Source organism: Sturnus vulgaris, chromosome 3, assembly GCF_052056855.1.
Source record: "Sturnus vulgaris isolate bStuVul1 chromosome 3, bStuVul1.hap1, whole genome shotgun sequence".
Lineage (NCBI taxonomy): Eukaryota > Metazoa > Chordata > Aves > Passeriformes > Sturnidae > Sturnus > Sturnus vulgaris.
The window spans coordinates 105,897,875-105,917,466 of NC_142245.1; the positions used below are offsets into that span (position 1 = coordinate 105,897,875).

The 19,592-nt window shown below is 43.3% G+C and overlaps 1 protein-coding gene and 1 non-coding gene across 3 annotated transcripts in view; both read right to left on the reverse strand.

The window, feature by feature from the left end:
* Positions 1-19,514, reverse strand: part of HS1BP3 (HCLS1 binding protein 3) — a 53,160-nt gene extending 33,646 nt beyond the window's left edge. Inside the window, exons 1-4 of one of the 2 annotated variants that reach the window (XM_088162463.1) lie at positions 19,223-19,514; positions 13,069-13,234; positions 3,702-3,909; positions 1,705-1,924 (exon numbers count right to left, since the gene is read on the reverse strand). In XM_088162463.1, the coding sequence (XP_088018589.1) occupies positions 1,705-1,924; positions 3,702-3,909; positions 13,069-13,234; positions 19,223-19,266 (638 nt within the window). In that variant the 5' untranslated portion in view covers positions 19,267-19,514. Of the gene's footprint in view, positions 1-1,704; positions 1,925-3,701; positions 3,910-13,068; positions 13,235-18,886; positions 19,060-19,222 lie in introns of those variants that run through there. The other variant, XM_088162462.1, reaches the window with a different exon arrangement.
* On the reverse strand, positions 19,400-19,481 carry TRNAS-AGA (transfer RNA serine (anticodon AGA)). The gene has a single exon. It is a non-coding gene; the product is annotated as a tRNA-Ser (tRNA).
* Positions 19,515-19,592: the final 78 nt, after the last annotated feature.

Genomic DNA, 19,592 nt, shown 5'->3' on the forward strand with positions numbered 1-19,592 from the left:
ATTCTTGTTTCCACTTTCATCTTTCTGCCCCAACCCTGTACATGTGAGAGTCACAAAAGCAATAAAAAATAAATATGGAGATTTCTTTTATAGATAGCCAGCCACTGCTTTAGAGTGAAAAACATCTGACTGCATAACATGTCACGCTGCAGCTCTGTTCTAGTGAAGACCATACTTCTTATATAAATGAAGTTATTTTGATTCAGTAAGAATTCTGTACTTGGAAGGAATGAAAGCAATAAACTAAATGAGGATTAACTACCAGATCTTGTCATCCTTCAGTGCATTAGAAGACCAAAATAATCAAGATTTTCAAATGCTATGTCAAGCTGTGCAGAAGAGAAAAGCAAACTTTTTGCTTGTTTTGGCATAGCAAGCTCTTTACAGCTTCTATTTGTTATAAGTTGGAAAAGATAACATTGCATTTGCTAACCCAATAGATCATTTTCCCATCCAAAAAAGGACAGCTGCTTTTGCAAACATAAAAACTAAGGACCTTAAATTTTGTGGGAAGTATTTCTTTATCTAACTTCTCATTGTAAATAGTTATTTAAATTTTTAAACTCTGCTTAAACAAAAGAATAATTTTGATGCTGAGTAATTCAGGAGATTTTGTCAAAACAGTAACAGTTAATGTTTTTTGGTGATCTTTTTCTGGTCAATCTTTTCTGATTAAAAGGATTAAATACTTGAAGTAAAAAGGACAATATCTGGGCATCTACAATTACATATGATTACAATAGTGGGAGCAAAGTCCAAACAGTGCTTCCAGTATTAATCATCTTATCTGACCAACCTTAAGTGTAGGAGACTCCATCTTAGAGCCTAGAGTGAATGATCTCCTGGAAATGATTTAATGGCATTGGGAAACACCAAGAGAGGGGTCTGGCTTGTTACTCTCAGTTACTGCCTATTGTTATGCAGATTTTGAAAGCACAGTCTAGATCCAGGACAACATTCAGTAGTGGCTGGTGACTCTGTGTGGCTGAAACCATCCAGCTGGGTCAGTGCTTACTGAAGATCAAGAGCAGCTATACCTTCTTTATTTGGACATCTAAAGTCTGAGACACCCTAAAAAGTAGTTGACACTCATAATCCCAGCCACAGAAAAACTAAATTTGCTTCCAGACTTTAGTAGTTAGAAATCGGTTTGGAATTCAGTGAGAAATTCCATCTTGAAGTGTAGAAAGTAACTGAAAATTACTTGTCAGGTAAATAAACCCAGATACTAATATCAGGAAGCTTTGATCCTATTACTGTTTCTCAAGCTGTTACTGCTTATGCCTTAGTGGCATTTAGCATGTGACACCTTCAGACAAAGGAAAAAGGAAAGAAGAGTCACAAGTGAGCTCAGAAGTAGTTCCAGACACTGGAATCAGAGTGTCCTGTGTACTCCAGAAGGCACATCCACTGGATGCTGGAGGGTTGATGCTTTGTGATAGAACACTGCAGTGCTCAGCAAAGCAGCTTCTCTAGCTGGGGCTGTTACCAAGGCATTCATGATGTCCCTGTCACTTGGCTGTCCTGAGGAATTCACTGAAAAGGCACAACAAAGTCTCTTCCCTCAACCAAAGCACCTCATCCATGAACTGCAGAGGTCCCTCCTCCTTAGTGAAATTTAGTGATGTGGGGACAGCGACATATAACAGCCTTGTTCAGAAAGGCTAACATCTAAATACCTAATTTACAGGATTTTAGCCATACCTGATTATACCAAGAGGGTCTAAAATTTCCTCCTCCTCCTCATCTCCCTCTTCTTTTTCCTCCCCTTTTTTGACATTTTCCACTGATAAAAGCTGTGAGATTAAGTCAGGTGTCTTCTCCTCTTTGAAAAAATCCAATGCATCATTTTCTTCATCTTCTTTCTTCCTGTCATCAGGCACATTTTTACTCTTGAAGTCAACAGCACTGGAAGATTTTGTTCCTGCAAAACACAGTAATGGAGGCTAAACTGAATATACAAGATATAAAAAACCTGTAGTTGTTATCTTGTACTTGTTCCTGATAGTTTTGTTTGAGGAATGAAGGACATGATCAGCTTTTGTGAAACTCTTTCAAAACACTCCCACTGTTCTCTTTATTCACTATGTGTCATTTTGTGTCTGATCTGTTTACTGATTTAAAGTAGTTAAGTAGGGAAAGATAGAGGAAATGAACTTTATCTGAGACACAGCAGCACATGTCAAATCTGCTTATTTATGTTCCTTCTACCTCAACAGAAACAATAGAATTTCCACATGGTGATTCATCCCACCCAAATGAAGTCATGTGAGAAGCTCCTCTTTGAAGTGCCTATTTCTCTTCTACTGGCTACAGAGAGACTGTAAATACTCTGATTAGCTATAGGTAGCTAACTTTCACATAGCTAGTAGAGATAAAATGGTCTTTTTGACACTAAAATTAAAGCATTGGACAACATGTTTCTACCGCAGCTCTTCAGTTTACACTAAAAAATGAAGCCTGATGTTCTAAAACCCTTCAATATGCAAGATGCATCCAACTCAGCAAATTCAGCCAACTGAAATGTAAAAGTAAGTCTTCTCACCATACTTGTTACATGTAAAGGCCAGCAGAATGAGGTGAAAATGGTTCCTTGTTGTTGAGTTTCTGGACGTCAAGTGTAGCAATTTAAAATAATAAGACTAGCTAAAAAATGGTACTGAAAACTGTGATGGATAAAATTCATGGTTACATCATTTTGACTATTGAAGTAACATGGCATGGGAGACTCATCTCACTCAGCTTTCCATGTCTGCATCTTCCAAATCAGTGTAAGATTTACATTATTCTAAGGAAAATTTTGATTTTATATTTCTTGCACCCAATCCGCCCACAGAATGCAACCCAGCCTAGTTTAGCTGCAAATGTGCACCATGGTTAGGTTAACCAGCATGCAAAGATCAATCCACATGAATTCTGAATTCCCAGTACAAGGGGTCTGCTTTCAAGAGAACACTTCCAGGGAAAAAAAAAAAAACCCAAACAAAAACCTTGCTACCTGGATCTTGCAAAGCATTAAGCAGCTTTGCCCCCTTTGACTTTAGGAAGCTGCCATTTTCACAGAACTAATCTGGCCACACTTGACACTTCTGAAAAATGGGCTGTTTACACTTGTTAGCTTCTTGCAACTTCACTTAAAAGTAACCCTCTTAAAAAGTAACCCTCTGCTAAGAATTCGGCATAGCACCAGGCTGGAGTATTCCCTGCTCAGTAGCCCTCAGCTGAATTAAAAGCAGAGAACTCACATGTTCCATTCATTCAGTATGCTGCTATGTCCAAGAGACATAAGAAAGGAATTATCAGAGTCAATAATTTGTAGGTAAACCAGACAAAACATGCAAGAGTTGCTCACTAAGGGAGACTCTGCACTGTCCCTTTAGGGTTCGTCTTCCCACTGACAACGTATGACTATTTAGCCTTCTAAATTTACATGTTCTAAAGCACAGCAGGAAATCAGAGACAGGATAGCACAATGCTTGCTTTGAAGGTACCTATCAACATCTCTGAAGGAGGCATGTGTCCACTGAGAGGAGGGAAAAACACTAGCAAACGTGACTGTGCAGCACTGTAAACGCACAGGAGAGTATTTTAGTGACAGCCTTTATTCTGGCACTCTCTAGTTTCTGGCTACCCAAGTCAAGAACTTAACACTTCCATAAAGCACATTCATGGGAGAGGGGACACTCACATCTTTTAGTTACCTAAAAATTCCAGTAACTCAGGACTCGTTGCTAGATCCTCGTCTTTGGAGATGAATTTCATTATATCGTTGAACATTGCTCTTCGTTCAGAGATGTCAGATTCCCCCACGAAGAGAACTTTTCTAGGCAGGAGTGGAAGAGAAACCTGTGGATATCGTGCTGCCAGTCTGTGGTAGAGCTCTTCAATCTCGCTGTATTTCTTGGAAACCTGCAATGAAAATGTGTTGCCCAGGTTCATTTCTTTACAGAAGAGACAGGAGCAGCAAAGCAGCAGTTTAAATGCTGTGAAACATTAACTGTGGAAGAGAAAACCATATATTAGCCAGGAGCTTTACACATGGCCAAGCAAATGCCTGTTATGTACCCGGTGAATCCTCAAGCATTGTTGCTGGTTTTCTAATTCTGTTATTAAAATCCACTGCTTAATGGAATTAAAGTTCATTGCTAGAATCCATTTGTCTGACTCATCAGCTAATGAAATACTGGGAAGGTCACTGCTCTAGATACTTTTCTGACAGCAGAAATCCTTGTCCACTAAAAGTGATGCTGTGTCCTGAGAGTCAGGAGGGAAGAACAGCCCTGCCTGGTGGGTACATGGTGGAGAAAGCTGTCTTTGCACCACTGTCCCATTCCTCACTCCTGGTGGCTTCAGTGCCCTTTGGCTGCTGAGGCCTAAAAAACTGTTTTCTACCCTGAAGAGTCACCTGACACAAAAACCTAAGGGCAAAGACCTCAGCTGACCCCTGACTATTCAGTTCTTCCATAAAAATCAACAACCTGGCTATGGCCTAAAAGGTTCTCATACAGGGAGAAGATGCCAACAGTGAACAGAGTAATTCCTTCTGTGGACAAAGACAGGAAGCCTGAGGAAAAATAAGGCTCAAGATATTACAAGGAAAGCAACAGCTATGGAATGTTGGTTAGAAAAGGTGTGGCTTTCATGCCACATTAAGTATTGAATTCAGTATCTTAAAGCAAAACACAAAACCCACACACAAACAAAACACTATCTTTAAGTGACATTACAGATACTATGAGGGTGACTTCCCTGCTCTGTGGTGTTATACAGATAATATATTTGTCAATATATTGACATGGACCTCCATGGACCCACAGTCTACCAAACTGTTTCAATTAATACAGAGATTAAAAAAACAACCCAAAGAGTGCTAGTGGAGTGCATAAGACAGATACTCTTTTAGGGTCCAGCTCTTATCCTTCTGGTAACACATGTTGCTGAACTCCAGTGGAGTGAATCCTAATTAATATTGCAATATATGCAGTATTGCACATACTGAGATGGATATAAAAGATGGAGAGACTCAAGAACCACACCTTGGAATGGAGAAATGCAGAGTTCTCCCACAAACACAAAAATAAAGTCAACCTAAAAAAAAGCACAGGACGGGAAACGAGTTACAGATAAACGCAGAATCCCTACACTGCCTCTGTACAAGCAAACTAAACACTAAGCACCAAGCACATTCCCAGCAACTGGAACCTGAGAGCAGCTACTAGAAATCTCATTTATAGTGTCTTAACTGACACTATGGAACCTGACAATGTCTGGCACAGTTCCTACACTCTGGGCAGCTATCATGCCCCGAGGTAACTCTTCAGCCCAAGGTCTGGCCCGGTGGACAGACCCCTCAGCAGCCAGTTTGGGTACTGATGAACACTGCAGATGGAAAGAAAGCTTAATCCTGCACATGCAGCCAGACTGTGTGAGCTGCCCTCCAGGCCAGGGAACAGGCCCTGACAATAACAGGCACACCTCAACCAGTTCACTGATTCAGATGTGGGCACAAAGAGCAATAACCACCTCAGCTTTCACGCTTCCCTGCCTTTCACAGTAATTACCAACCTAGCCAGATGATTTGGAAAATCATTTGCATTTCAGCTGTACAATGTTCACTGTGGGGTCAGTGTCCAGTCACAAAAGGCAGGCAGCTCTGTAACAAAGATCTGAAACTACACCCTGAGTCGACAGGGGAATGAAAAACCGAGAATTTTAGACTTGTCTTGTGAAAGCAACAAAGGTTAAGTGTGAATAACATTGTGCTCCATATGCAGGATCTGAAATGCCATTCAGCGACCAAGCACTAAAGTGAGGGCAACAGACATATTCCAGAACATTGTAATCTTCCCTTTGAAAGACAAAAAAGAGAGGGGAAAAAGTTCCCCAAAAACAGAGGGGAAAGCAATTCCAGAGCCTCTGAACTGATGTACATTTTTAGTTTGGTAGGTCCCAGTAGCACCTGGGCCTGAGCACCCCCCAAAAATACTATGTAAACACAAATGTAAGGGCAGCAAGGAATTCACCGGTGCTCTTTCAAAAGAATAAACGTCATTACTCTCCACCTAGGAAAAAAAAATTAAGTCTGATTTGCGAAAAACATTTAACATCTAATAAATTTCAATAATAACTATCAAATTTCTGAAAGCGTTACAAGACAGCAGCCAATCAAGATGATGCCAAAACAGTTTTTAAAATACTCCAACACTGAACTGAGATAAACAAACTTATTTCTTCCCCCACTTAATTTTCATTCCTCCTCTATCAAAGTCTGTAAATTATTCATAAATCTCAATTTATGTCTAATTACACCATGGAACCTAAAGCAAACGCACACCCTCGCATCCCATCGCTAATTGCGCCTTTGTGGATCTGCGTGGGCTTTGAACAACAACGCCGGGAACGCACACACGACACGGAATACCAAGTGTGACGGCACCGTGTCCAAAGCATACTAATGTGCTTCCCAAAGCCTGCAGCACACCGTGCAGACAATATCCACAGTGCCGGGATGCCCTCTGCTGGAACATCCCACTGTACCAGCGAGGTGTCAGACCTCTAGCCAAAGCCATTCCCTGCTTGCCCAAGCCCAGTGCTGGCCCCTGCAAGCCCCTGGCAGCTGGGGCTCCTCACCCACTGTCCCTGTACCTCAAGCCCTGGCAATCACGGGCACCCTCGCTCAGCTCAGCTGCCAAATTTACCTTGGGAATGCAGCGGTAGGGCTGGCTGAGCCCAACAACCTCAGACTGGTGCACCGGGAATCACTGAATGGTTTGGGATGGAAGGGACCTTAAAGATCATCCTGCTCAATATGGGATGGACACCTTCCACTAGACCAGCTTGCTCAGAGCCCCATCCAACCTGACTTTTGAATGAATTCTAGGGATGGGACAGCCACAGCTTCTCTGAGCAACCTGTTCTAGTGTCTCAGCACCCTGGCAGTCAAGAATTTCTTCCTCAGATCTAATCTAAACCTCCCCTTCTTCCCCTTGTAACCAGTCCCTCTCCTGCTTTCTTACAGCCCCTTTAGGTACTAGAAGGGCTCTAACATCACGCTGGAGCCTTCTCCAGGCTGTACAGGCTCTCTCAGCGTCCTCACAGGAGAGCTGCCCCAGCTCTGTGACCACTTTTGTACCCTTCCTCTGGATCTGCTCCAACAGGTCCATGTCTTTCCTGTACTTGTGACCCCAGAGCTGGATGCAGCAGCACAGAGGCCTTACACAAGTGCCAGACAGGTTCCACCGAGTGCATTTTTTCAAGGCAAATCCCAGACATGACGCAGAGCATTCTCACACCTTCCCAGTCAGAAAGCACTGCTCTGCTGCAACAATTTTGGACCCTTTCAATTAGACATCCTCTGTCAATTTTCCAGGAGAAAGGCGTATCAGCATGTAACAAAATTAAACCTTGCCTTTCCTGGTTATCACTCACAGCCCTTTGAAAATCATTGATGGATCCTATGGTCCAAAATGTCAGGATAAAAAATTAGCACTGCTCTAAACCCCATTTTATCAATCCTATTAAGTAAACAAAGTTCCATTTGATTAATATTCAAATATTTTTCTTCTGCTGCCTGTAATTCCTCCAGGTCTTGATCCAGCAGTTATCCTCTCCCCTAACTGAACTCTGTGAACACTGTGGAGCTAAACCCCCACCACCTGTAAGTCAGCCTGAGTGCACACACTTCAAGGAGTTTTGTCAAGTCACAATATCAAAGACCCAATCTGCCTCACTTCAAAAGAGTTAATCATGCAAATACAGCAAAGCATGTGCACATTTGCCAGGTCAAGACCTTATTTGCCTGTAACAATTAACATCCAACACAGAACTTAAAAGACAGACAGGGATGGGTTGAATGCTTTTTTTTTTCCACTGGGAACAAATAAATAAGTTGAATGTGATCAAGTATAGCTGGAAGGTTAAGAAAACCACCATGAAGTTCAAAGTGAAAGTCTGAAGTTTGCTGCTAATCCCTCAAATCTCATGCATGTGCCTTGCCCCCCTCTTCCCAAGGGCCTCACACATGAAAATTCCCACCGGAATGGCTGCAGGACATGAGCCTGGGACTCGCAGTTGTGCACAGAACTTGATCCCACTCACTATTAATGCCATTTAATGCCTCCTTTCCCTTCAAAGCTCCTTTTACTATCCCATTTCTGACCTCAAACTTGACTTCATATGTTTTGTATCTGCTGCAAGGATTTCAGAAAAATTGAGATCTTAGAGCCAACTCAAGCCCTTTGCTAACCAGTGTACACCAACAAAGAGCATGCTTGATTTTATAGTATTTTGTGAAAACCAGGGTTACTGTAACTTTCTTCCTATAAAGCCCATTTCTTAACACTGTCAGAAAAGGGATATCCAGCATCTAGCTGGATCCTAACTACTAGCTTAGGTTGCAGGAATCAAAAGCACCCCTTCTCCCGGGCAGCACAAACCAAGCTTCTGCTTGGAAACTCCCAATTCAAGCCATACCAGAATTAATGTTGCTTGGTGACCCCGTGGGTATGCATTACAGTAGATTTTAATTACAAGACCACATGCTGTTCTCCTCATCTGTTTTGCCCAGCAGAAGAGCAAGAATTCTAATATTTCTTTTTAATCAACATGAATCCTTAGTGGTTCCTGAACCTATTGCTACACCAAGCATGAATTTTCCCCCCCTTTCACATCACAGAAGCCATAAGGTAAAGGAATTTATCTTCACAACACACCTGTATAGTCAGGAAAAAGCAACTCCAATGCACAGATTTGGAGGCCAAAAAAATAAAAAAGACCAACATATGCAAAAAGGCAATGATGAAAACATAAATGAATACACACCCACATCCTCATACACTGCCTCATTTTAAGAGAGGAAGACAGTTCTATAGTAAATGCCTCCCTAAATTGTGCTATGCCTGTCAAACACCAGTAGTTATTTTTTCAGTTTTGAAAAAGAAAAAACTTGACTAACAAATGACTTGTACATAAGAATCAAACTGGATGCAGATACAAAAAGAAAGCACTAAAGGCTGGGTGGATTTTTAATAAGGCTAGAAAGGGAGAAGTTAATTGCTAGAAAAGCTAAGGTGTGGCTAGAAGAAATGCCTTTAAGAAAAGCAAAGCCTTTTCTTTTTATCACAGAAAATGGCAGATCTACAGGCAATAATTAAATATCACCTTGGTAGCAGTACCAAAGAGAAAACCAATTTCCCTCTTTCGATAGTACAAGAGTATTCTGACCTTTGAAAGAAATGCAACTGACTTTTCCTTTAATTATCAAATATAACCTTAAGGTTATGCAGTTCTACAACCCATTTGCCTTATTTTACAATTAGCATTTTCTAAAATTAAAAAATCCCTCCAGTTTCCAAGAATTTAGATCTGAGCGTCATTACAGACGTGACTTTCTTCTTCTGTTACTGCTTCACAAACATTTTAATTAGAGATGCTGTGATGCTGATTTTGCATATCCCTATTAAGGCTGGGGAAATAGGCATTCTGGATTGTTTAGAACCACAGTAAAGGCTTCACAGGTCAGATCTGAAATCTCTTTTTGATGTTCACCTGGTTTTTATCATAGGGCCTTAACGCCGAGAGGACAAAGCCTCAAGCTGCACCAGGGGAGGTTCAGGTTGGACATCAGAAAGAATTTCTCCATGGAAATGGTCGTTAAACACTGGAGTGAACTACCCAGGCAGGTGGTGGAGTCACCATCCCTGGAGGTGCTCAAGAAACATCTGGACATAGCACTTGGCACTCTAGCGCAGTTGACAAGGAGATCCGTCAAAAGCTGGGTCAACGATCTTAAAGGCTTCACCCAAATGATCCTGTGAGACTACAGCTAGCTTAGAGGACGCTTCTGCCTTGCTCACCATCCTTTTCCAGGGGAAAGAGGAGCAGCTGGAGCCGCTCATCCCCGCCGGCCCCGGCCCCTCAGGGCCTGCAGCGCGCACGGCGGGCGCTGGGCGGCGGCAGAGAGCGGCGGGGCCGGCCCCGCCGCTCTCTGCCGCCGCCCAGCGCCCGCCGTGCGCGCTGCAGGCCCTGAGGGGCCGGGCGGGAGCGGAGGCTCCTCGGAGGCCTCAGGGACAGCGACAGGGCAAGGAGGAGACGCAGAACACGGACCCGGATCCCCAGCTGGCCAAAATAGCGACAATCCGAAAATCGGTATCCAGAGAGAAGGAAAATCATACCACGCCTGCCTGTCTGCCTTCCCTAACCTATGTGTCACACCGCCGCTGTGACACCGGCTCCTTCCTCCAATTTGGCAGTTTGAACAAAAGCAAAAAGAGATGTCCCCCCTCCCACCCTGCTCCAGAACAGGCACGCAGTAGTTTATTCTTCCTCCTTCAGACGTCTCATCAGACTCTGTGACACAAATTTGCTGTGTCAGATCTGCTGCCCATCGCAGCCTGCTCTCTGCTGTCCCTCGGGTACCCGGCTCGGACACTTCACCTGCAAACTCCTCAGGGAAGGGTCACAGCTCTCATTTGTGCTGCTCCAGCATCCAGCAGAACAGAACACTGCACAGACACTCTGGGTGCAACCTACCTTCCCTGGATTTCCTTCCAGGGGATTGGCACTTCACTCCCAGTTAAGCCATCTGCCTGAGGTGTCTCAGCTCCCATGACAGTCATTGGTAAAACGACATTTTGGTGAAATGCGACTGAAGCTCAACTCACCTGAACACATGCAGCCAGTGGCACCTTGGATGCTGCACTGTATTCTCCTTGCTGTTTCAGGGCAGCTCCAATGCCTTTATGTCCTCTGTCACACCTGCCAGCCCTGTGCACACACCTATGGTAATTTAGGGTTTCTCAAATGGTACCAGATGTTTATGTAATGCAAAATGGTTCCCCACACCCCACAGATGCTCAGCTACATCCTTTTCAACAGCAGTGCACCGATGGGGATGGGAATTTAAAAAACCAAATGCAGACATCTAACTATAGAGAGCAGACTGTTCTGCCCAGAAGAAGGCATCCCATGCCATCTGAGATGCTTTGGGGTATCCAAGGGGCTTCTGTGCAGCAGGCTAATACCATGCAAGATCTACAGGAAACCCACAACCTTCTGAAGGCCAGGCAGAAAATACCAGGGCACCTCCAAGTGCACACAGTGATTTGTGTGCAACCCTACTGACCCTCAAGCATTTCAGCCTGGAGTTGAAGCCCCCCACTGCAGCTGTCTAAAATGTAAATACTTTCCCTTTATGGTCAAAGAAGATAGACATTTCCAGAGGATGAGTCACATCATTCCCCTCCTCCCTACTGACCATACAAGCATGGACAGACTCAGATTAAAATATCCAACTTACAGAGAGATAAGTTACGACAGGTGAATCCCTCTGTTCCTTCCAGTAATACATACAGACAAGACTCATCGGAATGAATCGATGGAAAGCATCCATCCTCAACCTCCCAGCTCACGGTTTTGAATTACTCTCACACAACAAACTATATAATGTATCATATTTAGTCAGCTGAAAAAAATGTAACTGATGAGATAAGTGTTATTCTCGTCAGGCTCCACCAGTTTTCTTCTTCATGAAGAATGAAATGTCAGGAGGCCTCACCAGAGGAGAAATCAGGAAGGTTCATTTCACTTGAGAAGAGCAACTGAGTGCTGAAAATCCTCCCAGAGGGAGACATGGGAACAGACAACCACAGCAACAAGAGGGGCCACAGTGCAAAGTCTGCCTGATTTTATCAACTTATTCTTAAATGGTGCAAAATAAAGGTAGGTGATGACAGCCCAGTTTAACACCTCAGGTGTAGTCAGATTCTTTCTTCCGCAGAGCTGTGTGGAAATACTACATAATATAAGCAGGCATTGCTGCATGTAAAAATGCAACTGCACATCCCCATCTCTCATCTGCCCATGTCTGGCTCTTCCCTGTCCTAGAAGAAACTTTAATGAGATTGTGCAACTCAGGCTCAAGGAAGAGATGTAAATCAGTACTGAGTAACAAGCCCCAAAATACCCATTTTTAGCAAGGAGCAGTTCCTCAGCTGATGCTGTGCAATAGCCACATGACACTGGCACACAAAAGGAAACACTGCAGGAGCAAGAACAAGCAGTAAGGAATGAGGAGGGAGAACAGAACAGACTCCCATGCCAGCATTGCTGCTTTGACCATAGTTATATATAGCCCAAGGTGTGGAATAAATGCAAGAGATCTCATTTGCTGTAAAGCACTTTTTTACACTGACAGATGTTTATCTGCAAATCAGATTGTTTAAATGGGCTTTTAACAACTATCTTCTATGAAGTGTGAGTTACACTACAGGTCATGGTCTACCAGGTAACTACACGTTCACATCACTCCGACATTACAGTTATTGCCAAAATATCTGAAAAGAGCAGATGTTCACAGCATGCAACAGGGTGTGCCCCTTTATGGTAAATGGACAGAGAAATGCACTTCTTGGGAGTGGTTCAGCAAGCAGCTAAAGAAGATCAAATAGAACACCCTAAATGCACCTTTTTCCATTAGCTTCACAGACAATCCCAGGGGCAACAGCTTAAGTGGATATGCACAGGCCATAGATTAGATTAATTTCACCTGTCTGAAGTCATGTGCTGTACTTTCAAACCTTTACTCTGCAGATATAATGAAAAAGACAATCCAGCTAAATAATGTTTTATATGGACACTTCCTTGTAAACCTCTCTTACTAAGATTTTAAAAGCTGTGTCTAGGTAATAGACCCACTCAAATAAGCTACTATATATTTATTTCATGTTTCTGTACGAAGTCTAGTACTGATACATATATTGGAGAAACTAATTTGTAGCAGAACTTACAAGAAGCTTAATTGTTTTCTATTTGTTGATCCATAATAAAAAATGCCTTAAAGGCAACAACAGTCACTTTTAGCTGCTAGAATAAAAAGTTCAATTACTGCGTGGATAATGAATACACATAATGGAATAGGAATTGCAGAAATGGTACAGACTGTGTTGTCCTACCAACGACCTTGACCTGGAGAGGCTGTGATTGATGATGAAGCATCTGCTACATGATGACAGAAATAATCGACGCTGATTAAGAAAGTGATCACTAACACAGGTCTGATTAAATATTTACCATGAATTGAACCACATCTTCAGGCTTGTGCTTTGCTGATTTGAAGGCAGCCAGTCGGGTAACAACGACAATGTGATACTCGACATGGCCAGACATCATCTTCCCATGGATTTCCTGGTATTCTGGCACTGATAAATCCAGCCCCGTGTGCGTATTCTGAATTTGCCTAGGGAAGAAAATACACAGAGTTCAGGCACTGGCGCAAAGACTTTAAACTGTCCTTCTCCCAGTCACAAGCCCAAGAAAATCAATGCAAACTCACTGGAACAGCACATCACACAGACCAGGCCCCAAACACTTCCTACTCTGCAATAAGACAAATTGGGACATGGCCTGTTTCCTATAGTCCATCCCAAAGCACCTGCCATGAGCCACTGCAGGCAACATGCCAGGAAGACAGTATTTCTATGAGGAGATGTGGATTCATCCAGAACAGGACTTCACTCACAAGAGCTGAAAGTGCTCTTAACCCAGCATGGCAGGTGAGAAGATTCCATGATCTCTCATCAGGTTTATTTTGAGACAAAGGTCTGTTCATAGTGACTCATGCTGAGCCCTATCCACCTCTCCTTTATCTAAGGACATTCCCAGGAATGATGGAGACAATAGCTGAAAGGCGCCATGAAAGACAGATGGAGCTCTGTCCCTGGAGCACAGGGCCAACTTCAGGTTTGTGAAGAGCCAACCAGGGAACTGGATTAAAGCCAAAATACAAAGGAAGCTACTGGAGCAGACTGATGGGCCAATCACAGTTTCCATTTGTGAAGGTCTTTGCAGAAAATTAGACAAACATCAAGACTGAGCAAGTTCAAGGAGGACATGATCCCTCAGAGCTGCCTTCTGGTTTTGACTGTCTGATACACAGTCTTGTTGCCAAACAGCCAGAAGAGTACACTAGCAAAAACATCTTGGCTTTCCCAAAGAAAATCCTACTGGGAACAGAACTACCTGTCCTTTCATACCCAGTTAAAGCAGACAACCACAGCATCAACCTCTGAGAGCTGCCAGCAGTCATAACCACCCATGGCTCCTCCTGGAGGAAAATGCAACACGGGAGTAGCTGCTGCTGCAGTTTACTCAATCAATTTTTTTCCTTCTGACCACTTCAGATTCACAGAACTGTGGTGCCAGCCAACTTTCCTCTGGATTACCACCTGAAAATATTTATGACATTTTTGCAAGAGGAATACCAGATCATATTAGAGTGCTCACACATCAAGATAAGACCAAGCAGTTGCTGTTGGACCATTATACAGTACATTTAATGAAATAAACATTGTTTCAACCGCCTGAAAACCAAAGCTGATTAAAGAGCCCTTCCCCAAAGTATCCAAGGGTACAGAAGATTCACTGTCACTGGAACCAAGTATTCTGCCATAATCGGAAGTTCACCATCCAGAAAACTGAATACCCTCTGAACACATCTCTTGGTACATCCTTCCTATGTGTGAGTGAATGTTTTTTTGATAAATCAGAAGGGATCATTTAAAAGAAAACCAAACTAGGATCATTAAACATTTTTTCTGCCTTTTTAAGCTTTAACCATGAGGATTAGCAAGTTCCATCTTTCTTGGATTTCCTGTGGACTGCAGAGTTCTTCTGGAATTCTTACCTCTTCCTTCAGAAAGTTTAGATTCATTAACACAAGTGCCTTTTCACCTAAGGATACACAATGCATAGAACTTAATATACACCTTCAAGGGGCTTAAACCATCTAGTTTCAAACAAAGTTTCAAAAGATTCCTTTCATCATGCCGAAACTTGATCAGTTCTTATGAAACTTGAGCTTCTCGTAGAAGGCAACCTCTGAATCTCTAATTCAAAGCTTGAATAAAAAGCCTTTTAAAGAAAGTATCTTGAGAGTTCTTGATAAATAGAATAACAATAAACAAGGACACAGACCCAGTTTTGTACTCAATCCTCTTTGCAAGCCATGTTTAAAGCCTTAGGGCTTTAACAATAGCTTTACCATCTCCAGTGTTTTGATGATGCTATTCTGTCTGCTCCAATTCTGTTCTCATGTTCTGCCAGTCAAGGACTTTACACATCCAGACAAAATTTTGTCCTCAGTTACACGTGGTTGGCTCTAACACAGGACCAGAAGTGCCTGTGTGTGAACACACAGGTTCCTGGCTTTCACATCACAACCTGTGGACCTGTGAGTAACAACCATCATCTGGAACTCTGCCTCCTTCAGTGGCAGCCAAAATGCTGACTCTAAGGGCACCTGCCAGTAAAATCAGCTGAATCTGGAGTTTTTTAGAATATACCTGCAGCAGAGAATATGCTCTTATAAGAGACTGACAGATCACAATAGCCTTAAACACTGTTAAGATCACCAAAGGACTTTGCCCACTATGGCAGACTGTATAAAGAAGCAACTCCTCATCTGCGACCACCAAAGACTCCACCTCAGATTTGCCCCTGTGAATTCCTGGAAATACAGACAGTAAATTAAGCCACCTGATGGGGACTTGAGATAAGATAAAGGTGGTACTATTGTCCAAGTTATCTCAAGCCTAAGGAGAGGTAAACAAGGCTGGGGGAGAAGAGTGTAACACTGCAAGGAGTCCATGGAGAAGGCAGCTCAGCAACTGTGCTGAAAGTCAGCTCTGACTGGAGGAGACCATAGTGCACTGACTCAAAAGAAGAGACACACTGAGCACAGGACATTCACACTCACATGTAGGCCTGAGGGTATTTATCCCTTCTGATGGGGCAGAACAGGCTCAAGTACGCAGGCATGAGAGGCAGCTGTCATGTCTTAAAAGGTGTCATAAACCACCAAAGATACCCTCCAAAGCACCTCCAGATTTATTTCTGGGGCCTTCCATCAGAGGATTGTACACAGCTCGCAGGGTAGCAAAAGACAGTGCAAAACTGCCCTGCAGGGGAGGTGCTTGGGCATGCCTCTATATACCTGAATGTGTATTAACCCATGCACCTTTACGTTTTGTGGGACTCTTACCACCAAAAAGGGTGAAGGACCAACAGAACGCTGCTGCATCCACAAGGTTAGTGATTATCTTTCTACTTAATTTTTCTCTCTCTGCTTCTCCCCCCACCCTCTTTTGTATACCTTTGTCTCTCTCTCACGTTTTACGAAATAAAATACGCATTATTGATTTTAGCATATGAACTCATTTGCACATTAATTTGGGTAGAAGCATCTCTCTCTAATAATCACAATAATCAGATATTAACAGCTCTCCAGATGTGCAGTCACTCAGAAGTTGTGACTGCAGCTATGGCAGCAAAAAGTTCTGTCACTCGTACTCAGGAATGACTTACTAACCCAGGGAAGCGTGCGAGTTACCAGTCCTTGAAAGGATGTGTAAATATGGTATCTGGGAATAGGGTTTAGTGGTAAATGTGGCAGTGCTGGGTTAATGCTTGCACTTGATGATCTTAAAGGTCTTTTCTATCTCAAATGAGTCTGTTATTCTACTTCTGTTAACACAGAGTATAAGTGACTAATTAACCTGCTTTACACCTCTAATATAAATAAAAGGAATAACGACCAGTGAACCATCAAGTGGCCTTTAGCTGAAAACACCAACCATGTACAGATATTCTGAAATGACACAATTACAACTTCATTGTTAGAGCTGCTGCATTAGAGAATTCTGAAACTGTCATGAAGTTAGTTAGTACCTTATCTATACCCAGGGGTTTTCTTTTAAAGTTGTTACAAGTCTGCACTGAAATGCCATGGAAAATGATTAAACGGAGGGGAATAGCTATATTTTTGTTTGTTTGCTTTAGGTCTTATGATCGCTTTCAGTATCATCTCCTACAGGAAACCCACCCCTATTATCTCTTCCATAGTTACAGGGTTTCTTTTTAAATATAAAACTGATTCTAAACAAACAGAAATCAGCAGGAAAGCTGAGACAGACAGACTGTACTATCCAAAGCGGTCCCTAGTTCTTGTAATGCCTTCATGCCTTCAAAATGAACAGCCTTCGTGTTTTAATTAATTAAACATTGTTATTGTTATTCAAACAGAACCAGCACCTGCAGATCCCAAGACAGAATATAGTTTCACAGCATTTTTTCCCATAAAACACAATTATTTTTACATTTGTAGCTTTAAAAAAAAGTAGCAAAAGGAGAAAACTGGTTGTTTAACTTGGACACACAGGTTTAGTGCTTCTTCTCTTTTTTTGAATCTAACTTTTCTCTAGCTTACATTTCTGTCTACAAAACAGACAGTTCACCTGGGCACACGGTTAATAGTCCTAAGAGGAATCACTTCACTCAAATACAAGGAAAACATTCACACCAGCAACACTGGCGTGAATCAGATCATTGCACAAGCAGATCATTCAGGATTGGCCCGAACAGAGGAAGTGCAGACTACAAAGGTCAGCTGAACTGAGCAGCTTCCACAGTTCACGGAAGAGCTGGGTTTCCAGTCCTGTTCTTTTGATTTGCGTATAATAATTAAATTGTATTTTAATTAATCTGCTTTCTGTACTGAAAGGCCAACATGGGGGGGGAGGGGGGGGGATAGCCACCTTCAGAAAGGAAGTAAAATAAGAGATGCAAGTGCTGTGATCAGAGAAACATTTATTCCAGCATCTGTGTGGCCAGGAGAGCAGAGTCTATGCTTCCTGCCAGCAGCACCCAGCTCCAACAACCTCTCTCCACAGGGGACCACACTGTGACATTCCTGGTCTTAACAGAAGGAGAAAAAAATTGAACAAGTAGTTTCAATTTTAAATGAAGGCAAAGTACTCACCAAATAATTTATTTCTCTGTATAGTCTAACTACAAGTATACAGATTTTATAGGCTCCCCAGAGAAGTGACCACAGCACCAAATCTGACAGAGTTCAAGAAGTGTTTGGACAATGCTCTCAGGCACATAGTGTGATCATTGGGATATCCTGAGCAGGGGTAGGAGTTGGACTCAATGATCTAACTCAGCATGATTCCATGATTTATATTACCACAGCAACTAGGAATCCTATTCCCAAAACAAGAATGTGGAAAAAAGAGTGGAGAAGGTAACAACTATATAGCTATTTCACCTCAGAAGCTAGAAAATATGTTCACTGGCTAAAGTCTTAATCTCACACATATATATATACCAAATTTTATCACTGAAAGCACTGCAGTTTCGGTGGGAGAATTTGCAAGTGTGTCTTTTTCAGTCTAACTACTGTAAAATTAATCCAGGTGTTCAGATTTCTATTTCCAAGGCTAAACTTAATATGAAATCAGTCCTACAAAACATCTGTTAGCCACATCAGATACATTTGAAAGTTCAAGGCCACTGCTTCAAGGAAAGTCCAGCCCTGATACAGCCAAATATTTAAGGATTAAAAAATTGGCTTTGAAGTTAAAGTGACTGAAGTAGTCATTAATTACGTTCTAGGAGGTAACGACCTTGCTGAATCAACACTTCTGCTTCTTAGGTCTCATCTGATAGGAAAGTGCTTTCATGTGGTCTCAAATATCTCGGGAATTAAAAAAAAAAAAAAAAAGAAAAAGAGAGAGATCTATCAATTTCCCTATAAAATACTGCCATAAGCATTTTCTTCTTGAGGCATTTCTCATGAGGATTCCTTTACCACATCTAGGAAAAAATAAGGTTTAAAAACTTAATGCAAAGGAAAACAGCGCCCCTGCACCACGAAGGGGATAGCTTCGAGAAGGTGGGAAAGGAGAATAAACTCTCTTTGCCCGTCCCTGGGCTTCCAGCCAGAGTGGGAACACGGAGGAGCAGCGGGATGCAGGCACAGCAGCGGGAATGGACACCAGCCCAAGCACCGGTGACACCCCAGGATAAATCCTAATTCCTGCCCACCCACCTCGACACACCGACCAGGAAAAGGCGTTCCTGGAAGGGGACAGCCCACGCTGCGCCAGAGCGGACAGCAAACGACCCGGAGTTATCACCAGAGGAAAGGGAACACAGGATGGCCAGGGATCTCCTCCGGATGAGAAAGGCAGGAAAACTGGAGGACATCTGAAATGCCCCGGGGCAAACCTACGCGGCACCACCCGGCTTTCCCTCAGCCTCCACCGCCCCGCGCTCCTTCCCTTCTTTCCTTTCCTTTCCCTTCCGTCTTTCCCCCGCTCCCTCGCCCGGGCTGCCCCGCCGAGGCTGCAGCGGGCGCGGGGCGCTCCCGGCCCGGCCCCGGTACCTGGTGGTGACCAGCACGGCGGGCGCCGCGCCGCGCTGCTCCATGGCCGCGGGAGGAGGTCCCGCCTCCCTTCCCGGGGCTGGACCGGCTGCCCCGCCGGATGTCAGGCGGCGGCGGCTCCGGTGCAAAAGGAGCTGGGGAAAGAAAACGTCCGGCACGGGGAGGAAAATAGTGGCTCGTAGTCGGCAGGATTCGAACCTGCGCGGGGAGACCCCAATGGATTTCTAGTCCATCGCCTTAACCACTCGGCCACGACTACACCGACGGGCAGGAACGCCGCCACGCGAACCCCACTAACTCATCCCCGCGCTTCCTCTTCCTCCTGCACCGAAATTTCCCCCGAGCCTCGGAGCATCCCTGGTTCTCCTCT